The 20,210-nt window shown below is 54.9% G+C and overlaps 1 protein-coding gene across 13 annotated transcripts in view; it reads right to left on the reverse strand.

Annotated features, from left to right (window-relative positions):
* EP400 (E1A binding protein p400) overlaps nucleotides 1-19,340 on the reverse strand; it is a 97,486-nt gene extending 78,146 nt beyond the window's left edge. For 7 of the 13 annotated variants that reach the window (XM_078435966.2, XM_078435973.2, XM_078435967.2 and 4 more), the window contains exons 1-4: nucleotides 19,223-19,340; nucleotides 8,646-8,809; nucleotides 4,595-5,955; nucleotides 2,469-2,579 (exon numbers count right to left, since the gene is read on the reverse strand). In XM_078435966.2, the coding sequence (XP_078292092.2) occupies nucleotides 2,469-2,579; nucleotides 4,595-5,920 (1,437 nt within the window). In that variant the 5' untranslated portion in view covers nucleotides 5,921-5,955; nucleotides 8,646-8,809; nucleotides 19,223-19,340. Of the gene's footprint in view, nucleotides 1-2,468; nucleotides 2,580-4,594; nucleotides 5,956-7,854; nucleotides 7,907-8,645; nucleotides 8,810-19,222 lie in introns of all 13 variants that reach the window. The other 6 variants (XM_078435972.2, XM_078435970.2, XM_078435971.2 and 3 more) reach the window with 3 other exon arrangements.
* Nucleotides 19,341-20,210: the final 870 nt, after the last annotated feature.

Genomic DNA, 20,210 nt, shown 5'->3' on the forward strand with positions numbered 1-20,210 from the left:
GTGACAGCAGCCGTGCTAAGTAAACAAGCCAAGTGTCCTTCACAGGGCGAACGAATAAACAAACCGAGAAAAGACTACTGGTAAATGGCACAGTGTGGACACTCAGCGACAGAAGCCACACGCGGTAGGGCTCCCTCTAGATTTCATTCTGGAAACGGCAAAACCACAGAGGCAGAGAGCAAAGGTTCAGAGAGGGCGACAGAGCGGTTTCTGGACCGCCATGGTGGCCACACAACAGAACCGGAAACAAAACAGAACAGAACTAGAAACTCAACAGAACTAGAGACAAAACAGAGCGAGTTTCACTGAATTAAATAAGGCTAAAAAAAAGTACCATCAGTGACCTAATCCACTGATTAAAATAAAAACCTACATAACAAATATAGAAAGCGCACCGTTAACAGCAGATGGCCAACCGGTAAGTGCAGAAGGGACAATGGAGCTTGACGATCCATTTTGCAAGCTTTAAGGTGAAAGCGGACTTTGGAAAGATAGTTTAATGAGATACGGGATATTTACACGGTCTCAAAGTATCTTCCCCAAACTACTCACCATTTACCAAAGGAAAGAGAAGAACTTCCACTGCAAAAGCCTGGTGGACGCCGTCCTCCCCCAGCGGTCAGAGTGCGCGTCACCGGCTGCAGGACCGTGGACCGCACGGCCCCGACACGGCCGTGACCTAGGCACGGGCCACCTCTGCGGCACTCCTCTCAACGCTACACGGCCCACGTCAGACAACCTGCTCTCCAAGGACATTCCACAAAACAGCCAGCCTCGACTAAGAATGGTGAAGGTCAGGAAAGACCAAGGAGCCGGCAGGGCACCTCGGTGGCTCGGTTGGTTAAGCATCTGACTTCAGCTCAGGTCATGATCCTGTGATTCGTGAGTTCGAGCCCCACGTCAGGCTCTGTGCTGACAGCTCCGAGCCTGGAGCCTGCTTGGGATTCTGTGTCTCCCTCTCTCTCTGCCCCTCCCCCGCTGGCACTCTGTCTCTCTCTGCTTCAAAAATAAACAAACAGTAAAAAAAAAAAAAAAAAAAAAAAAAAGGAAAGAAAAACACAAGGAGTCAGCCCAGATTAAAGACGTGCCACGACATTAATGGAGACATGACAACCAAGCACTGTCAATGACCCAAGACTAGGGTGAAACCACTACGGCTGACCCTCGAACAACACGGGTTTGAAACGCACAGGCCCACGTCTGTGCAGATTGCTGGCGACAGCAGAGTGCTGCAACTGTGTTTTCTCTTCTTCCTTAGGGTTTCCTCCTCTACAGCTTACCGTAAGAACACGATATATAAAACCCATAACACGCGGAACATATTAATCGACTACTTAGATCGTCTGTAACGCTTCCGGTCAACAATAGGCTCTCGGTAGTTAAGTTTTGGGGGAGTCAAAAGCCGTATGTGGATTTTCCACTGTGCGAGGGGGACGGTGCCCCTGCACTGTTTAAGAGTCCGCTGTATAAAGGACACCATCGAGGCAAGAGACAAAAACTGCACGCGGGCTGTGGCTTAGTCGTAGCACTGATGCGACTTGTACCACGTTAAGCAAGGGAACAACGTCCCTACCAGATGCTGAGGATTAGGGATAAAAGCGCATGGCCTGGCGTGGGCACCTGCCTGTCACCCACTTCCGGGGGAAACGTGTGCGGACACACGGAGGAGAGAGCGAAGACACCACAGAGGGGCAAAAGGTGCACGTCCGGGGAATCCAGGTAAAGGACATAGAGGCAGTTCTTCCAAAAACTGTTTTTGCAACTCACACGTACGTTTGAAACTGTGGCAAACTTAAAACTAAAAAAACTGTTTACAAAACAGTGTCACTACAAACACGAGAGCACTTTCGTGCCTTCAGACCCAAGAGCCGCCCACTCCCACTCCGTCCTAGTAGAATGTAATCTCTGCTTCCGGGTTCTCGGCATCGCCGAGGGCACACTGAGAGATCTGCTTCTCAAACAACTAACGCTACTCAGCTCGCCCTCCGTGGACACCGTGCGGAGCCTACGGTCCCGATGACTCCAGACTGTCTCCCTTCAGCGCTTCTTCCGGCTGCGGAAAACATCAAGTTACCACCTGCTTACACCTTTTTTTCTCTTGTTCTGTTTTGCACTGCTCTTAAAAATACAGGTAGGAGACACAAGAAAGAACCAAACATTTAAAACACAGCGCACAAGGAATCCCGAGCACACATTCAACGGGACGGTGTTAAATGACATGCATGCTGGCGCTACCGCTGCGTTACAGTCGACACACAAAAAATGATGATGCGTTAAGGTCTGTGCTGTCATTGACTCATGCAACTTAATTTTATCACCTTATATGCAGGAAGGCTTTTTAACTTTTTAAAAATAAGGAATGGGCTCTGGACAAAAATGCTGAAGAGCAAATAGTAAATCGAAGGTTAAATTATCTGGATGGAGGGAAGTCTGGGATGAGGCTACATTTGAGAACCATCGAAAAGTACCTGAAACGGTTGCTGCTGGGATGAAAAAGCAGCAGAAACATTTGGCGGAAGCTGGGTTGCTATAGCAACGGGAGTACCAGTCTGCCCATCCTTTCCTGTCACAACCTTTACCTGAGAGGAAATATTTTGAGAAAAAAAGGCAACATAATTTTTAAGACTGCTCAAAATCTTGTCAGAATTTTATCGCTGATAAGCTCGGCGACGTCTGGTGTTTAAAAATGGAACGCTTTTGCATTACCTCCCGTAAGAGGACACCGAACTGACTCACGGTGTCAACCTGACTCGGCCGCGCGCCTCCGGTCTGAGCGCGGGGCGGCACCCGTACCCTCTGCGGCTTCGAACCGTCAACGGGGAAGCGGCAGGCGGTGTCCGGGCGCCAGAGCCCCGAGACCCTCACGGGCGACCCGCGCTGCGTGCCAGCCGCCCCGGGGCCTACTGCGTCTGTCTCAGCAGGAAGGTGCAAAAAGGGAACTGTTTCCTCGCTAGCACAGATAAGGGGGGGCTGATCCTTTCGGACAACGCTGGAGTCCAGAGAGAGAACTGAAATTCACTATTTCATGGCAACAGAGGTGTCGTCCTCAAAACAGTCGTATAAACTTTTGGAACGTAAAAATGGTCCTTTCTGGAAAGGGTGTTAAAAGAAAACACACAATGGCAAAGCCACACAGATACGTCCATAAATCTCAACGAGGACGGCAGAGCAAAGAGACCAGCTTTTGGTCAGCAAAGGCTGATTTCTTTGCAGGAGAAGAGCTGACAGTGAGTTCGACTACTTGAGCTGTATCATAAAACGAAGTCAGTCCCACCAACGTACTGTAGACTACACAACACAAAGGCACAAAGTACAGCACATTACAGCAGCCCTCGCTACCGCCCTGTTTTCATCAGCTTCTTTTTCAGGAAGTACAAGTAAAAGGGTCTCAGCGATCACTATGGAAATGAAAAACCTCAACTGGGGGATTCACTAAGCAGCCGTTCCAGGCACCCGAAAACTTCACTGTCTGAAAGAGATCCTACTCGATAGGTACTTGCACACACGGGAGTTTAATTTCTCAAACTGAAGGGGCGCCTGGGTGGCTCGGTCGGCTCAGCGGCCGACTTCGGCTCGGGTCACGCTCTCACGGCCCGTGAGTTCGAGCCCCGCGTCGGGCTCTGTGCCGACGGCTCAGAGCCTGGAGCCTGCTTCACATTCTGTGTCTCCCTCTCTCTCTCTGCCCCTTTCCCACTCACGCTCTGTCTCTTCCTCTCAAAAATACATAAACATTGAAAACAAAATTGCTTAATTTCTCAAAATGAAGACTACATCTAAAAATTGAAAAACTCTCACTTTTTTTGCTGTAACAACTGTGTTTTAATCACAAAGGCACCACACAAATATACCTAGTGACTTAAAATCATGACTGGTATTCTATAAAAACCTAGTGATTCAAATCCCTTCTTTAAAAACCACATGTGGGGCGCCTGGGTGGCTCAGTCGGTTGGGCGTCCGACTTCGGCTCAGGTCATGATGTCGCGGTCCGTGAGTTCGAGCCCCGTGTCGGGCTCTGGGCTGACGGCTCGGAGCCTGGAGCCTGTTTCGGATTCTGTGTCTCCCTCTCTCTCTGACCCTCCCCTGCTCATGCTCTGTCTCTCTCTGTCTCAAAAATAAATAAATGTTAAAAAAATAAAAATTAAAAAAAAAAATAAAAACCACACGTGTGGGGTTTTCAACAGGTGGGCCCGTAGGAGTAAAATGTGAAACCCCGACAAGCAGCCAGAAAGTCTCCACACCTCTAGCGTCAGTGCCGGCCAAGACCCATGCCACCAGCCGAGCACAGGGGAAGGCTGGGTCGGGCCAGGGTAGCCCTCGGGAAACGGGACCACCTTTCTCTGGATGAAAGTGCTCAGTTCTGGACAGCAGTGCTCCTGGGGCCACCCTGCATCTTCCTGCCAGCATCCAGAACTGCCCCCCCTCCCCCCCACCTCAGGAAACAACAAAACATGCCTTCGGGTCTACTCCCGGATCACATCCTGATGAGACCACATCCTAGAAACACCCCGGGCTCGTAGCTTACACGTCAACAACAGTCACCTAGACTCAAATCTGCGTAGCATGGTCCTCTAATTGTTACGCTGCCGTTTCTCACCTCGTCGTTGATAACCTCAGACTTTTCTTCCTCCTCCTCCTCCTCCTCCTCATCCTCCTCCTCCTCCTCCTCCAGGTCCAAATCATTCTGCCTAAGATAAGCTTGCAACGGAGCATAATGCTTCTTCTTAAAAGCCAAGAAGTCCATCATGTTCCCTTGGAGGTGTTGCAAGAAGAACAACTCAATCAGGTACTCCTTGAAGGCCTCCTTCAACACCTCCATCTCTCTGTAGTGATAGTCCAGGCACTGCTTCCGCATCTGGGCCAGCTCCTGAGAGGCCGGGGGAATCTCCTCCAACTTCTTGGGAGCCTTCCTCACCCCCGCGCTCCCCGCAGACGTGAGAGGAAGGCTGGAGAGGCCCGGGGCCACCGTGGTCCTGGAAGGGCTCGTGGGGGGCGGCGGGGACGTCATCCCAAAGGCCGAAGCCCCCCCGACCCCGACCCCGACCCCGGGCAGCAGGGGTCTGGTCAGTGGCGGCCCCTGCAGCACCTGCTGCGGGACCAGCTGCCCCTGGATGATACTGCTGATCTGGGGGGGCAAGCTCGCGGTGGTGATGTGGCCGGGGCTGGCCAGGGGCTGCAGGCCGGCCGCGCCCGCGGCCGCGGGGCTCTGAGGTCCCAGGTGGTGGACGGTGCCCCCGGACTGCGCGTGGGGCTGTGACAGTCTCCGTTCTCGGACCGCGATGGGAGCCCCCGCGTGCTGCAGCTGCACCTGGGTGCCCGGAGCCATCTGGGCGAGGCCCGAGCTCTCCTGAAACACAAAGTGCCCGCCCCCGGACGGGCTCAAGCTCATCTGCCTCACCAGCACGCTGGCGTCCACGAAGCCCCCGGTGGGACTGCTGCTGCAAAGGCCCAGGCCGGGGCCGGGGGTGCCTGCCCGCACGCTCTGCAGGCCCGGCCCCGGCCCGGGACTGGGCTGGGTGGGGCTCTGAGTCTGCACCTGTTGTGACAGCGGCGAAGTGACCTGGATATACGACGGAGAGCCATGCTCAAACCGCCTCTGCTGGGCGCTGAACTGGAAACCTGGAGAAGTGGGGCTGGGGAGCGGCAGAGGGGCGAGCGTGATCTGGGGGTTTCCCCCCACCACTGGTCCGACGCTCTGAAGGGCGAGGTTCACGTTCTGCCCGGTCACGGGACTCCTACTCATCAGCTGCTGCACTTGGTAGCCGGGCGACTGAGGCGCAGACGGGCTGGCCGACGGCGCGAAGGGCGTGGCCGGGGACTGGGGTGGATTTGGGTGGGCCTGCTGCTCTTCTTCACTGCTGGCGAAGGCCCGGGGCCTCTGCAGCTGGTGCTGGACGCTCTGAGGGCCGCTGCCATGGTGCATTATCGCCCCCCTTTTTAATCCAACTTAAGGTTCTCCTGAAAAAAATCAAAGTTAAAATCGAGTTACTTGAGTCAAGTGTAACCGTCTGATCGGCACTTACTACGAGCGCCATTAAGCAGCACCAGAGAGAGATTCTGAAGGCACGCTCCCACCGGCATCTGACGCAAGTGAGTCTGAGATTCCTGTCGAGCCACGCGAGAGACGGCGCTGGAGCCGAGGTCCCTCAGCACAGACGAGGAACAGGTCCTTTGGGGTCACAGTTGTGCCCAGGGCCAGGGCACAGCCTGGCTGTAGGTGGGTGATCCCAACCGGCTACCATGGACGGCAACCGGCATCACCAGCTCGAGGCCAAGCAGGATCTGAACTCGGCACTGGCACTGGTGACGGGTACGTTTCTCCCCAGAGGCCTTCCCCTGGCCTCGCGGCCCTTCTCTGTTCCCACACACGGTGGAGGGATGGCGCCCCGCTCGCCGGCAGGCATGACCGCTGCCGAGTAGAGGCGCGGGCTGTATGCTGCCATCACCCCATGACCAGAACAGAACACCCCGCCAGCCCCCACCAACTTCTGGGCTACATCAACTGCCAGCACACAGAGCACCCACTACGTATCAGACAAACAGTCTCTTCTAAGCTCCTAAAAGAGAGGGCCCAGGCCTGGGGCCAAAGCCTCGCCTCAGACCTGCTGTGGGAGCCAGGACAAAACAGGAAGATGCCTCAGACCTCAGGGAGAGAAGGGGAACGGTGGGCACCAGGGCCCTTGCTTGGGGAGAGTCTCCCTCAGAGGTTTGCAAACTGTCTGAGCCCGGTACCATGGCTTCAAAGGGCTCCCACCCAAAAACTGCTTCGCGCACAGAACTAGGGAGGCGCTGGGGGAGAGGAAGACACCCGCTGGGGGTCACCTCTCAGGACAGGGCTGAGCAGGTGGTGAGGTGGGACCCCAAAGTGCTCCCAAGTCAGACCCGGCTAGAGAGTCTATGTCCGCAAGGGACAGGGTGCCACCCACAGCTCCCACCCCCCGACCCACCGCCCCCCGCGGCTGTCTGCTTCCTGCTGTGGCAGGGTCACAGGCACAGAAACACCCTTCCATGGTTTGAAATTCCCACCTGGCTCCCCGCTTCTTGGGTGTTCCTTCCATCCCTGCCCCCCAAAACGAGCAAGAGGGCCGGCCCTCTCGTCCTCATAGCTCATCTCACAGAAAGTAGGGACGCAAACATCATAAACCAGAAGTTATCAAGCTGACAAAGATGCATATACGCGTGGAGTGCCCCACGGCCCCAGGCCCCGGCTGGAGGAGACGGATACATGCGATCAGAAGCCACAGGACGTACGGCCACACGAGGCAAGGCTGAGGAAGCTGAAAATCAGGGCCTATTTAAACAGCAGAAACGGCACTCTGTGCTCGGCGGGCGCCTCTGAAGACAGAGCCCAACGATCACAGGCCAGCAGCAGCACGCGTCTACACGGGAAATCAGGGCCACGGGGAGGAAGGCTTCGAGCAGCCACCCCGACGGGCGCCCCGCAGAGGGGCCTCAGGCATGCCTGCTGCTCTCAGAACGAGCTTCTGCGCCTGGTCCTCGTAAGCACGCACCGAAGACCAGCGCAGAAATGGCACAAAGACAGAACTACAGGGTCAACACGCACACAGGAGCACGGTTGCGGTTACTTCCCTACAATACGTCCCCAGAGTGAGCAGTGAGAGAAAACAGAGGCCAGGAACAGACTCTCTTATGTCTCACAACTCACAAAACCAGGGGAAGGTAAGAGTCAGGGGGAACGGATCACTGACACGTGGTGAAAACCCCATTTAAAGTGTCACCACAAATCGTTCACCAAAATAAATGAAGCACTTTACAAGCTAACGTTCCAAGTTTTTTTTACCAGACGTAGGAAAGTCAAAGCGGAAATATGTAAAGAACACAAAAGTGAATACTTACTAAAGCTCTGAAGAGAATTCAAGTCCCTAAACTTAACGCGGTAAAGTTGTATCTGAAAAGACACATGGATTTGAAAACACGCAATTTAAAAATGTTTAAAACTCAAAAGTAGATCATCAAAATCATGACTATTTGGGGCAATTACAACAAAGGACTACGACCAGTATCACAGAAAGCACTCCTGTAAACTGAAAAACACTCAAACCCCACAGAAAAATGAATCAAGGACAAAGGTTCACGAAAGAAAAACATGTACTTAAGCAGCTGGAAGGACAACATCCAACCTCGCTACTAATGGATGCGACACGCATGGAAATAACTACCTCCCAGGCCCACTTGGCCGAGATGTTAAATCCCACAGCAGGCGCCCTGCCAACCCGCTAGGGGGTGTGGGAGGCAGATGAGGACACGGAGTGGAGATCTCAAAGGGCTCAGAGCCCAGAGCATGCCTAACGGGGTGGGCGATGGTGCTGGGAAAACAGAAGCAACCCATCTGACCCCATTACCTTTGACCCAGTAATACTATCTCTGGGAATCTCTCCTGAGAAAACTGACCTATTTTTTTAAATTGTGCGTAAAAATATTCGTTGCAGGAAAATTCAGTAAAAAAAACCCCAAAAAACAGAAATATCCAGTGTCCAAGTTCTAGATGGAGACTGTAATAAAAACAAAAAACGTTCAAACATGTTAAGTGAAAAGAGCGAGACACCGATATGTAATATAACCACCACTCTGCCGAAAGTATAAATTACACAGTGATCCAGTGAAACATGTCAAATACAAACACTGACCTTCACCTGGCAAAGGCACACGGCACTGGAGCAGCCACACGCGGAGCCTCAGCAACGCAGGGACCAAGCTAGTGACATGCCCACACCAGGACCAGTCGAGAGACGCCAAGGAGAGGCCAGACTCGAGGATCATGTACCGCAGGTCACTGACATGACGTGATATCCTGGAACGGGCAAAACCAAGGGACAGAGATTAGACAGACCCTGGGGGCTGCAGGTGAGGCAGCAGCTGACCTGAGAGGAGGAGGAGGAGGAGGAGGGAATTTGGGGGTGTGGATCCGTTTCTCCACTTGATTTGTGAGGATGGTCACAAACACATTTGTCCCAAGTCACAGAGCCCACACGCTAAAGCGTGAACTCTGCTACGTGTAAATTACATCTCAGCTTTTTGAAAAAGTGAATCCTGACTTCAGTGAGCTTATGGTCAAGATACAGAAATAAAGCCAATTGACTACAATGTAAAGAAATTGCTTACATAAAGCAGCTTTACCCCAAAATGTGCCACAGGTACCCCAAGGGAGAGCAAAGCTACCACCAATGGCAAAACAACATTTTTTTTTTTTTTTTTTACGGCGGCTGTGTCTACTTTCAAGGTCTATCAGAAAGAGCTGGAGCCAACCCTGAAGCATGGGCCACGTGGGCACTGCTCAGGAGGAGGCCAAGGTCAGTGGCACCAGGCTAGCAGACCACGAGTGCAAGCCCTCAAGACCACTGCACGCAACACTCACCGGTGCCACCGGCAGGACGGTGCCAGCCACGGGCCCATCTGTGCCTGCTGCTGCTCCGTCAGGGCGGCAATGACATCATAAAGGGGCACATCTGGAGACCAGGGAGATGCCACTCTAAGGAATACTGCCTGGGCCCAGTTATCAGTGGAGGGCAGGGCTGCCCGGGCCAGGTCCCTTCAGAGGGTGGGTGGAGGGCCCAGGAGACCGGACACTTACAGCAGCTGCTCCGAGCCCGCTCGCTTAGGCCTGGAACGGCTCCCGCTGCCCGCCCTCCACTCCCAGCTTCCCATCCGGGATCAGCCAGAGTCCAGGCGGCTAGGGATCAGAACCCCCCTTCCTCCCCTTCAACAGGTCGGGAGCTCAAGCCATGAGCCTTGCTGCCTTCCCAAACCCACATCCCTCTCTGCCCCCACGCTTCCCCAGATCCGGCCGGGGCCATCTCCCGCTTCGGGTGGCTCCGCAGTGTTATTGCCATGGTCACGGTGCCCCACCCCGGCCAAAGCAGGGCGGGGCACCGTTCATCACGCAGGGAGCACTGCTGTTCCTGCAGGGAAGTGTTTCTCAACGTGTCCGAGCACAGAGCATGCTCACCGCCCCCTATGGGCTGTGAGGACCCAGAGCGGCAGACACAGGGTGTCAGAAGACAGTCCGGCTGCTAAAAATAAGGACCAGTCCAACACCCCAAATGCAAAAACCAGAGCCTAGACTTGGCCCTTGAGATCCACCAAAACACGGAGTACCTCTCCGAGGCTGCTCACAAGTGTGGACTACAGGTTTGGCTCCGTTCACTCGCTCCCAGCCCTTACTTATGAGACGAGATTTCCTATTACGAAAAACCAGTAAAACCAGGTACAACTCCAGGATACGGAGCTGCATTTTTCAAGCGCATTTCACCTGTACATCATCGCTCCTAGTCAAAAAATGGCAATTAAAATTGAGGCGAAGCGTCACTGCTCATCTACCAGACCGAACAGTTCAGAAGCCAGGCGGCGAGCCTGCTGGGGAGGCCACGGGGAGCTGCGGGACCCCCAAACGGGCCTGGAGCCGCTGCGCACACCGGCACGTGCCCGTGCACACACTGAGGCCGCCGCTCTGCTTTGCCCTGAGTATCCACCTCCCGTACAAAAACACACCCACACGCCCGCACAAAGTTTTATTTGTAAACGCAGAACATCAGGACCAAACGCCACGTCCATCCATGTCTCAGAGACGGGCTGAATCCACGTGGTCCCTCCATTTCGTGCAGCACCACGCGCGGCCACACAGATGCAGGAGAAAGCTCTCGTGCGTTCACGCAGGGCTAACACGGAGTCAGATAAGCAAAGTGCAAAAGACCATGTGTGAGACGCTACCCTTGCCCACGAGGAAAAGACGGAGACATATAGATACATCTTGCCTGCACGGTCTTCTACCAAAAACAGCCCCCAGATACACACATATCTGTACACACCTAATTTTTTCTTGAGAAACATCGTTCCCAGTCCTGTTCGTTACAACAGTCTATGAGCACTGACGTCCCATAAACATCTGCTCATGTAAAACAGGTACTCGTGAAGAATGAGCCAGAAATGAAGGAGGCTGATGACCTGCCGAGGGTGGTGTAGACAGAGCGACAGGCAGTGGAGACAATGACACTCCTATGCACACCATCGTGTATCACTTTGATTTTCAGAATCGTGTGAAAGAGTCACATCTTCAAAAAGCAAAATTAAACCAACAAAGACGAAGAACTCCCTAAAAACCAATACAAACAGAAACGACAACGGAACTCTAGAAAGGACAACGCAGTCGCCAATGGAAAAGGGAAGGCAGGGGACAATGGAACAACTCCGTGCTGCTGGACGAGAACCAGGAGTCAGTATAAACACGGCTTTTCCCCTTAAAACACATCTAGTTCTGCTACCGAAATGGCCCACAAGCAAGGACACCCCTGAAGAATGGAGGACCCCAGGGGCAGGGGGGCAGGACACGATGACACGCACCACCAGCAAGCAGGCAGCAGCCTCTACAGAAGACAAAGGAGAGAAGGGCTAGGAGATGTCAGGACAGGGGCTCCTGACTGTGTTAACCTTACCCATCTTTGAAAGAGTAGTCAGACCCTCACTTAATGCTATTTGAATTTCAAACTAAGGTTAACTTTGAGAATAAAAACAAATTGAGGCAATGAAGATTAACTAAAGCTGCTCCTTTCACCGCAGCCTCTCTACAAACAGAGAAGCTGATGTGCACCCAACCCCCACACTCCTAAAAACCGGGGGGGGGGGGGGGGGGGGGGGGGGGGGGGGGGGGACGGAGGGGAGGCGGGGAGTCGAGCAGGCAGCCACAAGTGGGTTAAGAAAGAGCAGGGTGAGGGGCGCCTGGGTGGCTCAGTCGGTTAAGCGTCCGACTTCAGCTCGGGTCATGATCTCGTGGTCCGTGAGTTCGAGCCCCGCGTCGGGCTCTGGGCTGATGGCTCAGAGCCTGGAGCCTGTTTCGGATTCTGTGTCTCCCTCTCTCTCTGACTCTCCCCTGTTCATGCTCTGTCTCTCTCTGTCTCAAAAATAAATAAACATTAAAAAAAAAAAAAAAAAAAAAGAGCAGGGTGAGGGGCGCCTGGGTGGCTCAGTCGGTTGGGCGCCTGACTTTCAGGCTGTGATCTCATAGTTTGTGAGTTCGAGCCCCGTGTCGGGCTCTGTGCTGACAGCACGGAGCCTGGAGCCTGCTTTGGATTCTGTGTCTCCCTCTCTCTCTGCCCCATCCCCACTCATGCTCTCTCTCTGTCTTAAAAATAAAATAAAAACATTAAAAAAATTTTTTCTTTAAAAGAAAGAGCAGGGTGGGGGTTCCTGGGGGGCTCAGTCAGTCAAGCGTCCGAGTCTTGGTTTTGGCTCAGCTCATGACCTCATGGTTCATCAGTTCAAGCCCCACGTCAGGCTCTGTGCTGACAGCCCAGAGCCTGCCTGGGATTCTCTCTCTCTCCCTGTCTCCCTGCCCCTCTTCTGCTCTGTCTCTCAAAATACATAAACTTAAAAAGGAAGAAAAAAGAAAGACTGGGGTGGGGGTGCCTGGGGGGGCTCAGTCGGTTAAGTGTCTGACTCTTGATCTTCGCTCAGGTCATGATCTCACCATTCGTGAGTTCGAGCCCTGCATCAGGCTCTGCACTGACAATGCTAGCCTGCTTGGGATTCCCTCTCTCTCTCTTTCTCTCTCTCTCTCCCCCCCCCCCCCCCGCAAGTAAATATGAGGAAAAAAAAAAAAAAAAAAAGAATTAAAGAGAAAAAAAAAGACCGGGGTGAAGAAGGATGCTGGGGCTCCGGGTGAGCTGTGCCTCCACAGGCCAGGACAGGAACTCCTTCGGAGCGGGCCAGATCGGATCTGAGGCCTGGGAGATCCAAGCACCGCCACGCTGCGGTTCTGTGAGGAAGCAGCTTAAGGAGAGCCAGGGCCAGGATGGAGACCGAACCCCAACCCACGGTAGCAGCAGCTCTGCCACAAGGACCTTCCACAAACACCCATTTGCAGCCACGTGAAACCTCCCTCTTCTCCCAAGAAAGCACTGCCATTCTCCATAACGTCCCTCTGCAGAGAGTGCCCCCTGCTCGCTGCTCCCCCAGGAAAAGTGCTTTCTAGCAGGCGGCTAGTACTCCCCTAAGTAACCTGGTAAACACCAAAAACAAGGGGCGGGGGGGGGGGGGGGGGGCACCTGGGTGGCTCAGTTCAGCATCCAACTTCAGCTCAGGTCATGATCTCACGGTTCATGGGTTCGAGCCCCATGTCAGACTGTGCCGAACAGCTCAGAGCCTGGATCCTGCTTCAGATTCTCTCTCTCTCTCTCTCTCTCTCTCTCTCTCTGCCCCTCCCCTGCTTGCGCTCTCTCTTAAAAATAAACATAAAAAAAAAACAAAAAGAAAGGATACAACAGGCAACACTGGGGAAGCTAAAAAAAAAAAAAAAAAAAAAGGAGGGGGTGAAGCTTAAACATAGTAGACACTGCTTTTATTTCCCTTGAAATGCTTCCCAAAACTTTAAAAGGCAGATGGATGGACGGACGAGTGATAAAGCACACACAGAAAAATGCTAACAGAAACTAGGTCATGGGTATGTTGGTAGTTTACTGTATAATCCTCTCAGCCTCCGTGTTTCTTTGAAATTTTCACAGTAAAATATTACAGGAAAAAATCAAGGGCTGTAACCGGAGTCCCAGACACCGACAAAGCGTTCACTCTTTCTGGCCCTGATCAGAGCCGATGATGAAGGCTCTTAGCCTTAGCTAAGGTATGTGAATTCCAAATGTCATAAAGCAGGCTAAACAGAGTTTTAAAACAACGTGGCATTCCCTGCGTCGTGCCGCAGTGCCACAGCGCGGAAACGGGGACCGAGACCTCCACGTCCCTTCTAACTTAACAGGCCAGGACGCCAAGGGTCTCCAGTCGTGGCAGTGGCGGAGGTCCTTCACCTGACGGAGCACAGAGCTCCGTGCTCCCCAGGCAGACAGGATCTAGCTCAGCTTGAGAGGAAAAGTCCGCACAAACTGAAGAAGTCCCTCCCCTCACAAGTCACAAAGGTGCGAGCCCCCGCCTCACCGTACTGCCGTCGTTTCTCAGTCTTTTACCCACAGCCCCTGAAGGCCCTGCTCAGACATTTCTCTCCGAATCCCCCCACGCCCCCTGTGAAATTTTAATCCCACGGCCACGGCACATATCCACTGAAGCGCCTGACCCTATGTGAGGCCTAAACCACTGTCCTAATACTTTTTTCACCCTCCTCCCAAGCACCCATTTTCAGTCCCTTGCGAGAAACACCGCCCTCAGGCGTACCGTGGTCCCGCTTCTAATGCACAGAAGGAAACCCGGAGGAACGGACACCCGATCAGTTCGTTCTGGGGAGGACGTCGAGAACGGGGGGAAAGAGCGAAGGGCAACTCTGGCAACCCGTGAGAGCTTCCGTGCCGCGCGAACGTCACGCAACGTGAATTGCTCACGCGCTGCCTGTACTAGAGGACCAGCCGCGACCCGAACACCCTTCAGCAGGGGAGCGGCTCAAGTGCGGCCACGCCACTCAGCATCGGAGGAAAGAAGCTCCGGGACAGGCGGAAGCCGGATGAAGCGCAGACGCACGGCGCGCCGAGAGAGAAGCCAGACTCGAGAGCGTCCACACGGCCAGCCCAGAAAGGACAGACACCAGTGGCTGCCGAGGGCTGGCGGGAGGGGCTGGGTAGGCTGGCAGCGCTGGGGACCTGTCTGGGGTGAAGACGTTGTTGTGGCTCCTGACTATTATGGAAACGACACCACATCTGTCAAAACTCTCAGAAAGCCAAGTGAAATGGCCGTGAGGTTATGCGAAGACCTTCCCTCCCACTCAGTACATAAATGATTTTAAAAACTTATTGCTACCCTAATGCACCAAAACAAGATAAAAAATTCCACTGACCAGAAATAAAGCAGCAATCACAGTGGGCGGGGCTGAGAATACAGGCCGGAAGGACACTCAGCCCAGAAGGAAACACTTGAGGCCCAGACCTCGGCCCCTGAAGGCAGCGGGCACCCAGTCCCTCTCCAGGAGGCTGAGGGGCAGAGCCAGGCTCCCTGAGCAACATGCTGTTCTCCCACCCGAAAAAAGGCTCGGCTGCCTCTTGCAGCTGCAGCCAAAACCTGAGGAAGGAAACAGGCCAGGCGAGACCCCGTCTCTGGGACTGCAGAGCCTCGGGCGCCGCAAGAGCGGGACGAGTGGCGGACCCCAGAGGCCCCACTGGGCAGCCACAAACCCCCTGACAGAGAAGGAAAGCTTCCCTCCCGTGCAAGAGCAGGGACATAAAAATGGGGGCAGGGGGACGGACAGAGAGAATTCACTTCCCGCACACAGAACCGGCGCTACGGACGACGCCACGGGCGGCCGGACATTCAACCTCAGTTGAATGCGGGGTCGGGTGACAGACTCTCTCCCTGAACGCCCCAAGCCCCCCCACCTCCCACCTGACTCTCTCCCCCTCCTCTCTCCCTGCATCAAGCGTCACCTCCTGCGTGTGTCTGTCCCTCTTGGAAGAGCCAGTTTCCCTCTTCTAAGCATGTGAATTCTATTCCTCGGCATCCCCTGGAATCCTTCGTTACCTAGTATGCCCAGTTCCTGCCAAATCCTCCTGCTTTAGAGAAAAATTTGTTCATTAATATGTTTACTCAATAAATATTTATTACACACTTACTCCAAACACTATGTGAATCACTGGGGGTACAAGAGTGAACACGGCGTCGTTCCTGCCCCCAGAAGGGGGACAGGCGACACGCGAAGCTGTAGCTGGCAGACAAGCACAACAGAAAGCTGTGGCAAGGTAAGGGACAAAGACAGTGAGTGTGAGTGACGTGGGCAAGGTGCGGAGTCCCACAGAAGCCGGTCTGAAGAGGGGCTTCTGAAAAGAAAGAGTCAGACCACGTAAGGACCCGACGTTCCACACAGGGCCAGGGCTCGCCCGGGTCCGGAGCCAGGTGTGGCTGGGCCAGGGGACGAGGAGTAAGGTGCGGGGGACATGAAGTAGCAGTAAGGACCTGGTCGCCAGGTACTTCATGAACTGCCCAAAGAACTTCTGGCTTTTCTTCCCGAGGGAGACGGGAAACCATGGAGAGCTTCAAGAAAAGAGATGCACAGTCTGACTCCTGTCTTGTCTTGATGTTTGTTTTTGAGAGAGAGACACAGAGACGGCACACGTGAGCAGGGGAGGGGCAGAGAGAGGACGATGGTGGATCCCAAGCAGGCTCCACGCCGCCAACAGAGAGCCCGGTGTGGGCGGGGCTCGAACTCACCAACCAAGAGATCATGACCCGAGCCGGGGTCTAACGCTTCACCGACCGGGCCACCCAGACGCCCCTGATTTGTTTTTAAAACGTCACTCGGGGAGCCTGGGTGGCCCGGTCGGTGAAGCGCTGGACTCTGGCTCGGGTCATGATCTCTCGGTTCATGAGTCTGAGCCCTGTGTCCGGCTCTTCTCTGAAAGCGTGGGGCCTGCTTGGGATTCTCTCTCTCCCTCTCTCACGGCACGTGCGCGTTCTCTCTCTCTCTCTAAAATAAATAAACGGGGGCACCTGGGTGGCTTTGTCGGTTAAATGCCCGACTTCGGCTCAGGTCACGATCTCGTGGTTCACGAGTGAGAGCCCCGCGTCGGGGTCTGTGCTGACAGCTCGGAGCCTGGAGCCTGTTTCGGATTCTGTGTCTCCCTGTCTAACTGCCCCTCCCCCTCTGTCTGTCTGTCTGTCTCTTTCTCAAAAATAAACATTAAAAAAAATTAAAATTAAGTTAAATAAACATAAAAAAAAAACAAAATAAAAACGTCACCCAGCTGCTTTGCTGAAATTGCAGTGCAGAACAGCTCAGGTGAGCAGGTAAAGCAGGGAGGGGAATAACCCAGGTAAGAGAGGGGCGACTGTGGCCAAGAAGGCAGTGAGGGGCAGCCAGGCTTGAATTCTACTCCGAAAGTGCTGACAGGTCACATTTAGGATGTGCAAGAAAAACAAATCACGCCAGAGGCCTGAGCTGAGGAGCCACAAATGTGGAGCTGCCTCCAAATGAAACGCCACAGCGTGTCAGCGGCAGGTGCCACACGAGTGCAAGTGTGGCGTGGACCTTGGCTCGGGAAGATCCAGGCAGGAGCTGCACGTTCAGGCGATGCTGGCGTGGGACCTACAGCCGTGACACAGGGACCGCCTGGCTGTACAGACCGGCGAGGAGGCCTGGGGACTGCCCTGAGGCGTCATAACGTTTAAAACGAGGCAGGTGGGAAGGAGCCGGCAGAGGGACTGAGGCAGCGACCCGCCAGGTACGAGGACCAGCAGGGTGGCGTCCCAGCGCCACCAGGAGACAGAGTTTGGCGGAAGCCAAGGGCAGCCGGGTCAAAGGCTGTCCACAGGGGCCCTGGCAATGTCACAGCTCGGGTGACCCCAACAGGAGCGCTTTCAGAGGAGAGGCGGGGCCAAAAGCTTCAGTGAACTTGGTTCAAGACAAATGAGGAGAGAAGGTGGTGACGGGAAGGACAGGATTTTTTTCTAAATCTGGCGTAAGAGGAAACTAAGACCTAGAAACGGTAGCTGGAAGATTTGTATGTCGTGACAAAATACGCTGCAGCGAAGATAAACTCAAGACAAGACAACATCAGAGCCGTGGCCTAGAGCACACGAGCCGCGGTGCATCCGACACGAGAGAGCAAATAACGGCCGTGAACACTGCAGCGCCACCAGCAGCTAGCCCGGGAGGGAACACCGTGTCATCACCCTGTGTTTATAAAAGCACATAAAACCGCATTATACAATCTTACTAAAAAAAATTACACAGGGGCGCCTGGGTGGCTCAATCGGTTGAGCAGCCGACTTCGACTCAGGTCATGATCTCATGGTCCGTGAGTTCGAGCCCCGCGTCGGGCTCTGTGCTGACAGCTCAGAGCCTGGAGCCTGCTTCGGATTCTGTGTCTCCCTCTCTCTGACCCTCCCCCGTTCATGCTCTGTCTCTCCCTGTCTCAAAAATAAAAATAAATTAAAAAAAAAAATTACACGGACAGAACAAAGTGCCGTTAAAAAAACATCAGTTGTGCTTCTCTTTAGGCGGCAGAATCCTTTAGTTTCAAAATATAGTTTTGCATTTGCTGCAACCGTTCAGAGAGCATATTTGTTTTATTGACTCCACTCAAAACAGTTACCAAAACCGTTCTATTGCATGTGTCACTTCAAAAACCAATCAGAAAATACAGAAAGACTCAAACATCTACAACAGCAGGGATGGGCACCCACTAGCACTGGCTGTCCCCTTCTTCTCTACTGATCAGGTGACATCTGAGTAGAGACGGAGGGCTCCCGATCTCTGTGGAAAAGTGCTCAGGCACGGGGGACAACCAGCGCAAAGGCCTGGCGGTAAGACGGCTGAGCCATCTGAGGAGCCCAAGTGGGCTGGCTACACAGCGGAGCCTCGAACATTCCGACTACGCTAGTGCGCAGCGCGCAGCCGCGTCCAAATGAGCCGGGTTTGCATCGGCCCGGGTGTCCCCCACAGAAGGACTCGAACAAGTCACTTTCCCTCTGCACCTGTTCCCACATCCGTGAAGGAGGGACGCCTCGCGCAGGAGGACCCGTGCACCGGGGAATGCCTATCCTTGTTGAGTATGTCGGACGTGCAGACTCCAGAACCAAACAAAAATCGAGCCAAGCCAACAGCTATCTGAGACCACGCGGGACCCCGCGGCCTGCCTGCAGTGAGGGCTGGAGAGCCGCCCCGCCTGGCACCCGGGTCTCTGAGCCGCGCCACTGCCTCCTCCACCCTCACGGCGTCCCCACCCACCCGGGCGCCCCGTCAGCGCGGGCGCCGTCTCTGCGCCAGCGCCCCCTAATTCGCCCTGGCGCCCCATCACGGCGGGCCACATCTCTGCGCCGGCGCCCCCCAACTCGCCCCGGCGCCCAGTCACCTCAGGCCGCATCTTTGCACCAGCGCCCCATCACGGCGGGCCACCTCCCTGCGCCAGCGCCGCCACCGGCCTCTGCGCCCCCTCCCCACCCCCTCCCCGGCGCCCCGTCACCGCGGGCCGCGTCTCCGCGCCGCACCAACGCTCCCTCCCGCAGCCCCGGCGACCCTCACACACCCCCGCCAGGCCCAACTCCCGGCGCCCCTCCCCCGGCGATCCCGTCTCCGCGTATCGCGTCTCTGCGCCAAACCGGTGCCACCTCCACCCCCGGCGCCCCCGCGCCAGCGCCCCCCCAACTCCCGGCAGCTCCCCCCAACCCCGGCGCGCCCCCGACTACACGCCCCCGGCGGGGGACGGCTCTAAGAAGGCCGGGCGCGAACCGCAAGACTCCCGACCCCGACCCCCAGCGTCCCCGGTCACGCCGCGGCCTCACCTACCCGAGGCTGGACCGCACTTCGGCCGCGTCCGGCTGAGGCCTGGGGGCGGCGGTCGAGGCGGCGCCGCTCCGCTAGGCGCATCCGGGACCGCGGGAGGAGGAAGCGGCGGCGCGCCCGCTACGGCGAGCCGGAAGTGACGTCGCGCGGAGGGAGGCGACGAGACGGCCAGAGGGCTAGAGCGGTCGGGAGAGGGGCGGGCCGACGGGCCGTTGGCGGACCGGCGTGGCGGAGTGCACAGCCGTCGCTTCGGCCCCGAGGGTGGGCGGGGCTAGAGCGGCGTCCCCAGACCCCGCGTCGTGAGAACCAGGACGCTGGCGCTTCCACAGGCTGTTGAGAAGGGATGCCACATCGCAGGGGTCAGAATATTTGCAAAGCATACACCTGATAAGCGAGTTGGATCCAAAACAGACAGGGAGCTCACAACTCAAGCAATCAACAAACAAACGATTTTTAAAGAGCTTGTTTGCGGGGCACCTGGACGGCTCGGTGGGTTGACACCCCGACTCTTGATTTCCGTTCAGGTTGTGATCTCATGGTCGTGAGATTGAGCCCTCCGTCTGGCTCCGCACTGACAGCTGCTTGGGATTCTCTCTCTCTCTCTCTCTCTCTCTCTCTCTGTCTCTCTCTCTCTCTCTCTCAAAAAATTGAACTTAAAAAAAAATTTAAAGTTTCTTCTTTCTTTAAATTTTAATTAGTTTATTGACTACATCTGTGTCTCATACCATTTTTTTTAATGTAATTTATTGTCAAGTTAGCTAACATAGTTTATTTTTAACTAAGTTCTGCACCCAGTAAGGGGCTCCAACCCACAACCCCGAGACCAGGACCGGAGCCAGCCAGGCATCCCGGGACAAAGGAGTTTTAAGCAGGCGAAAGACTTGAGTGGATATGTCCCAAAAGAACGGACTCCTCACTCAACATCATCCAGACCAAAACCCCTTCTTTTGCTAAGACGACCTGGAAAAAGTAAGTGCTGGCGAGGGCGCAG

Source organism: Panthera onca, chromosome D3 (genome assembly GCF_046562875.1).
Source record: "Panthera onca isolate mPanOnc1 chromosome D3, mPanOnc1 haplotype 2, whole genome shotgun sequence".
Classification (NCBI taxonomy): Eukaryota; Metazoa; Chordata; class Mammalia; order Carnivora; family Felidae; genus Panthera; species Panthera onca.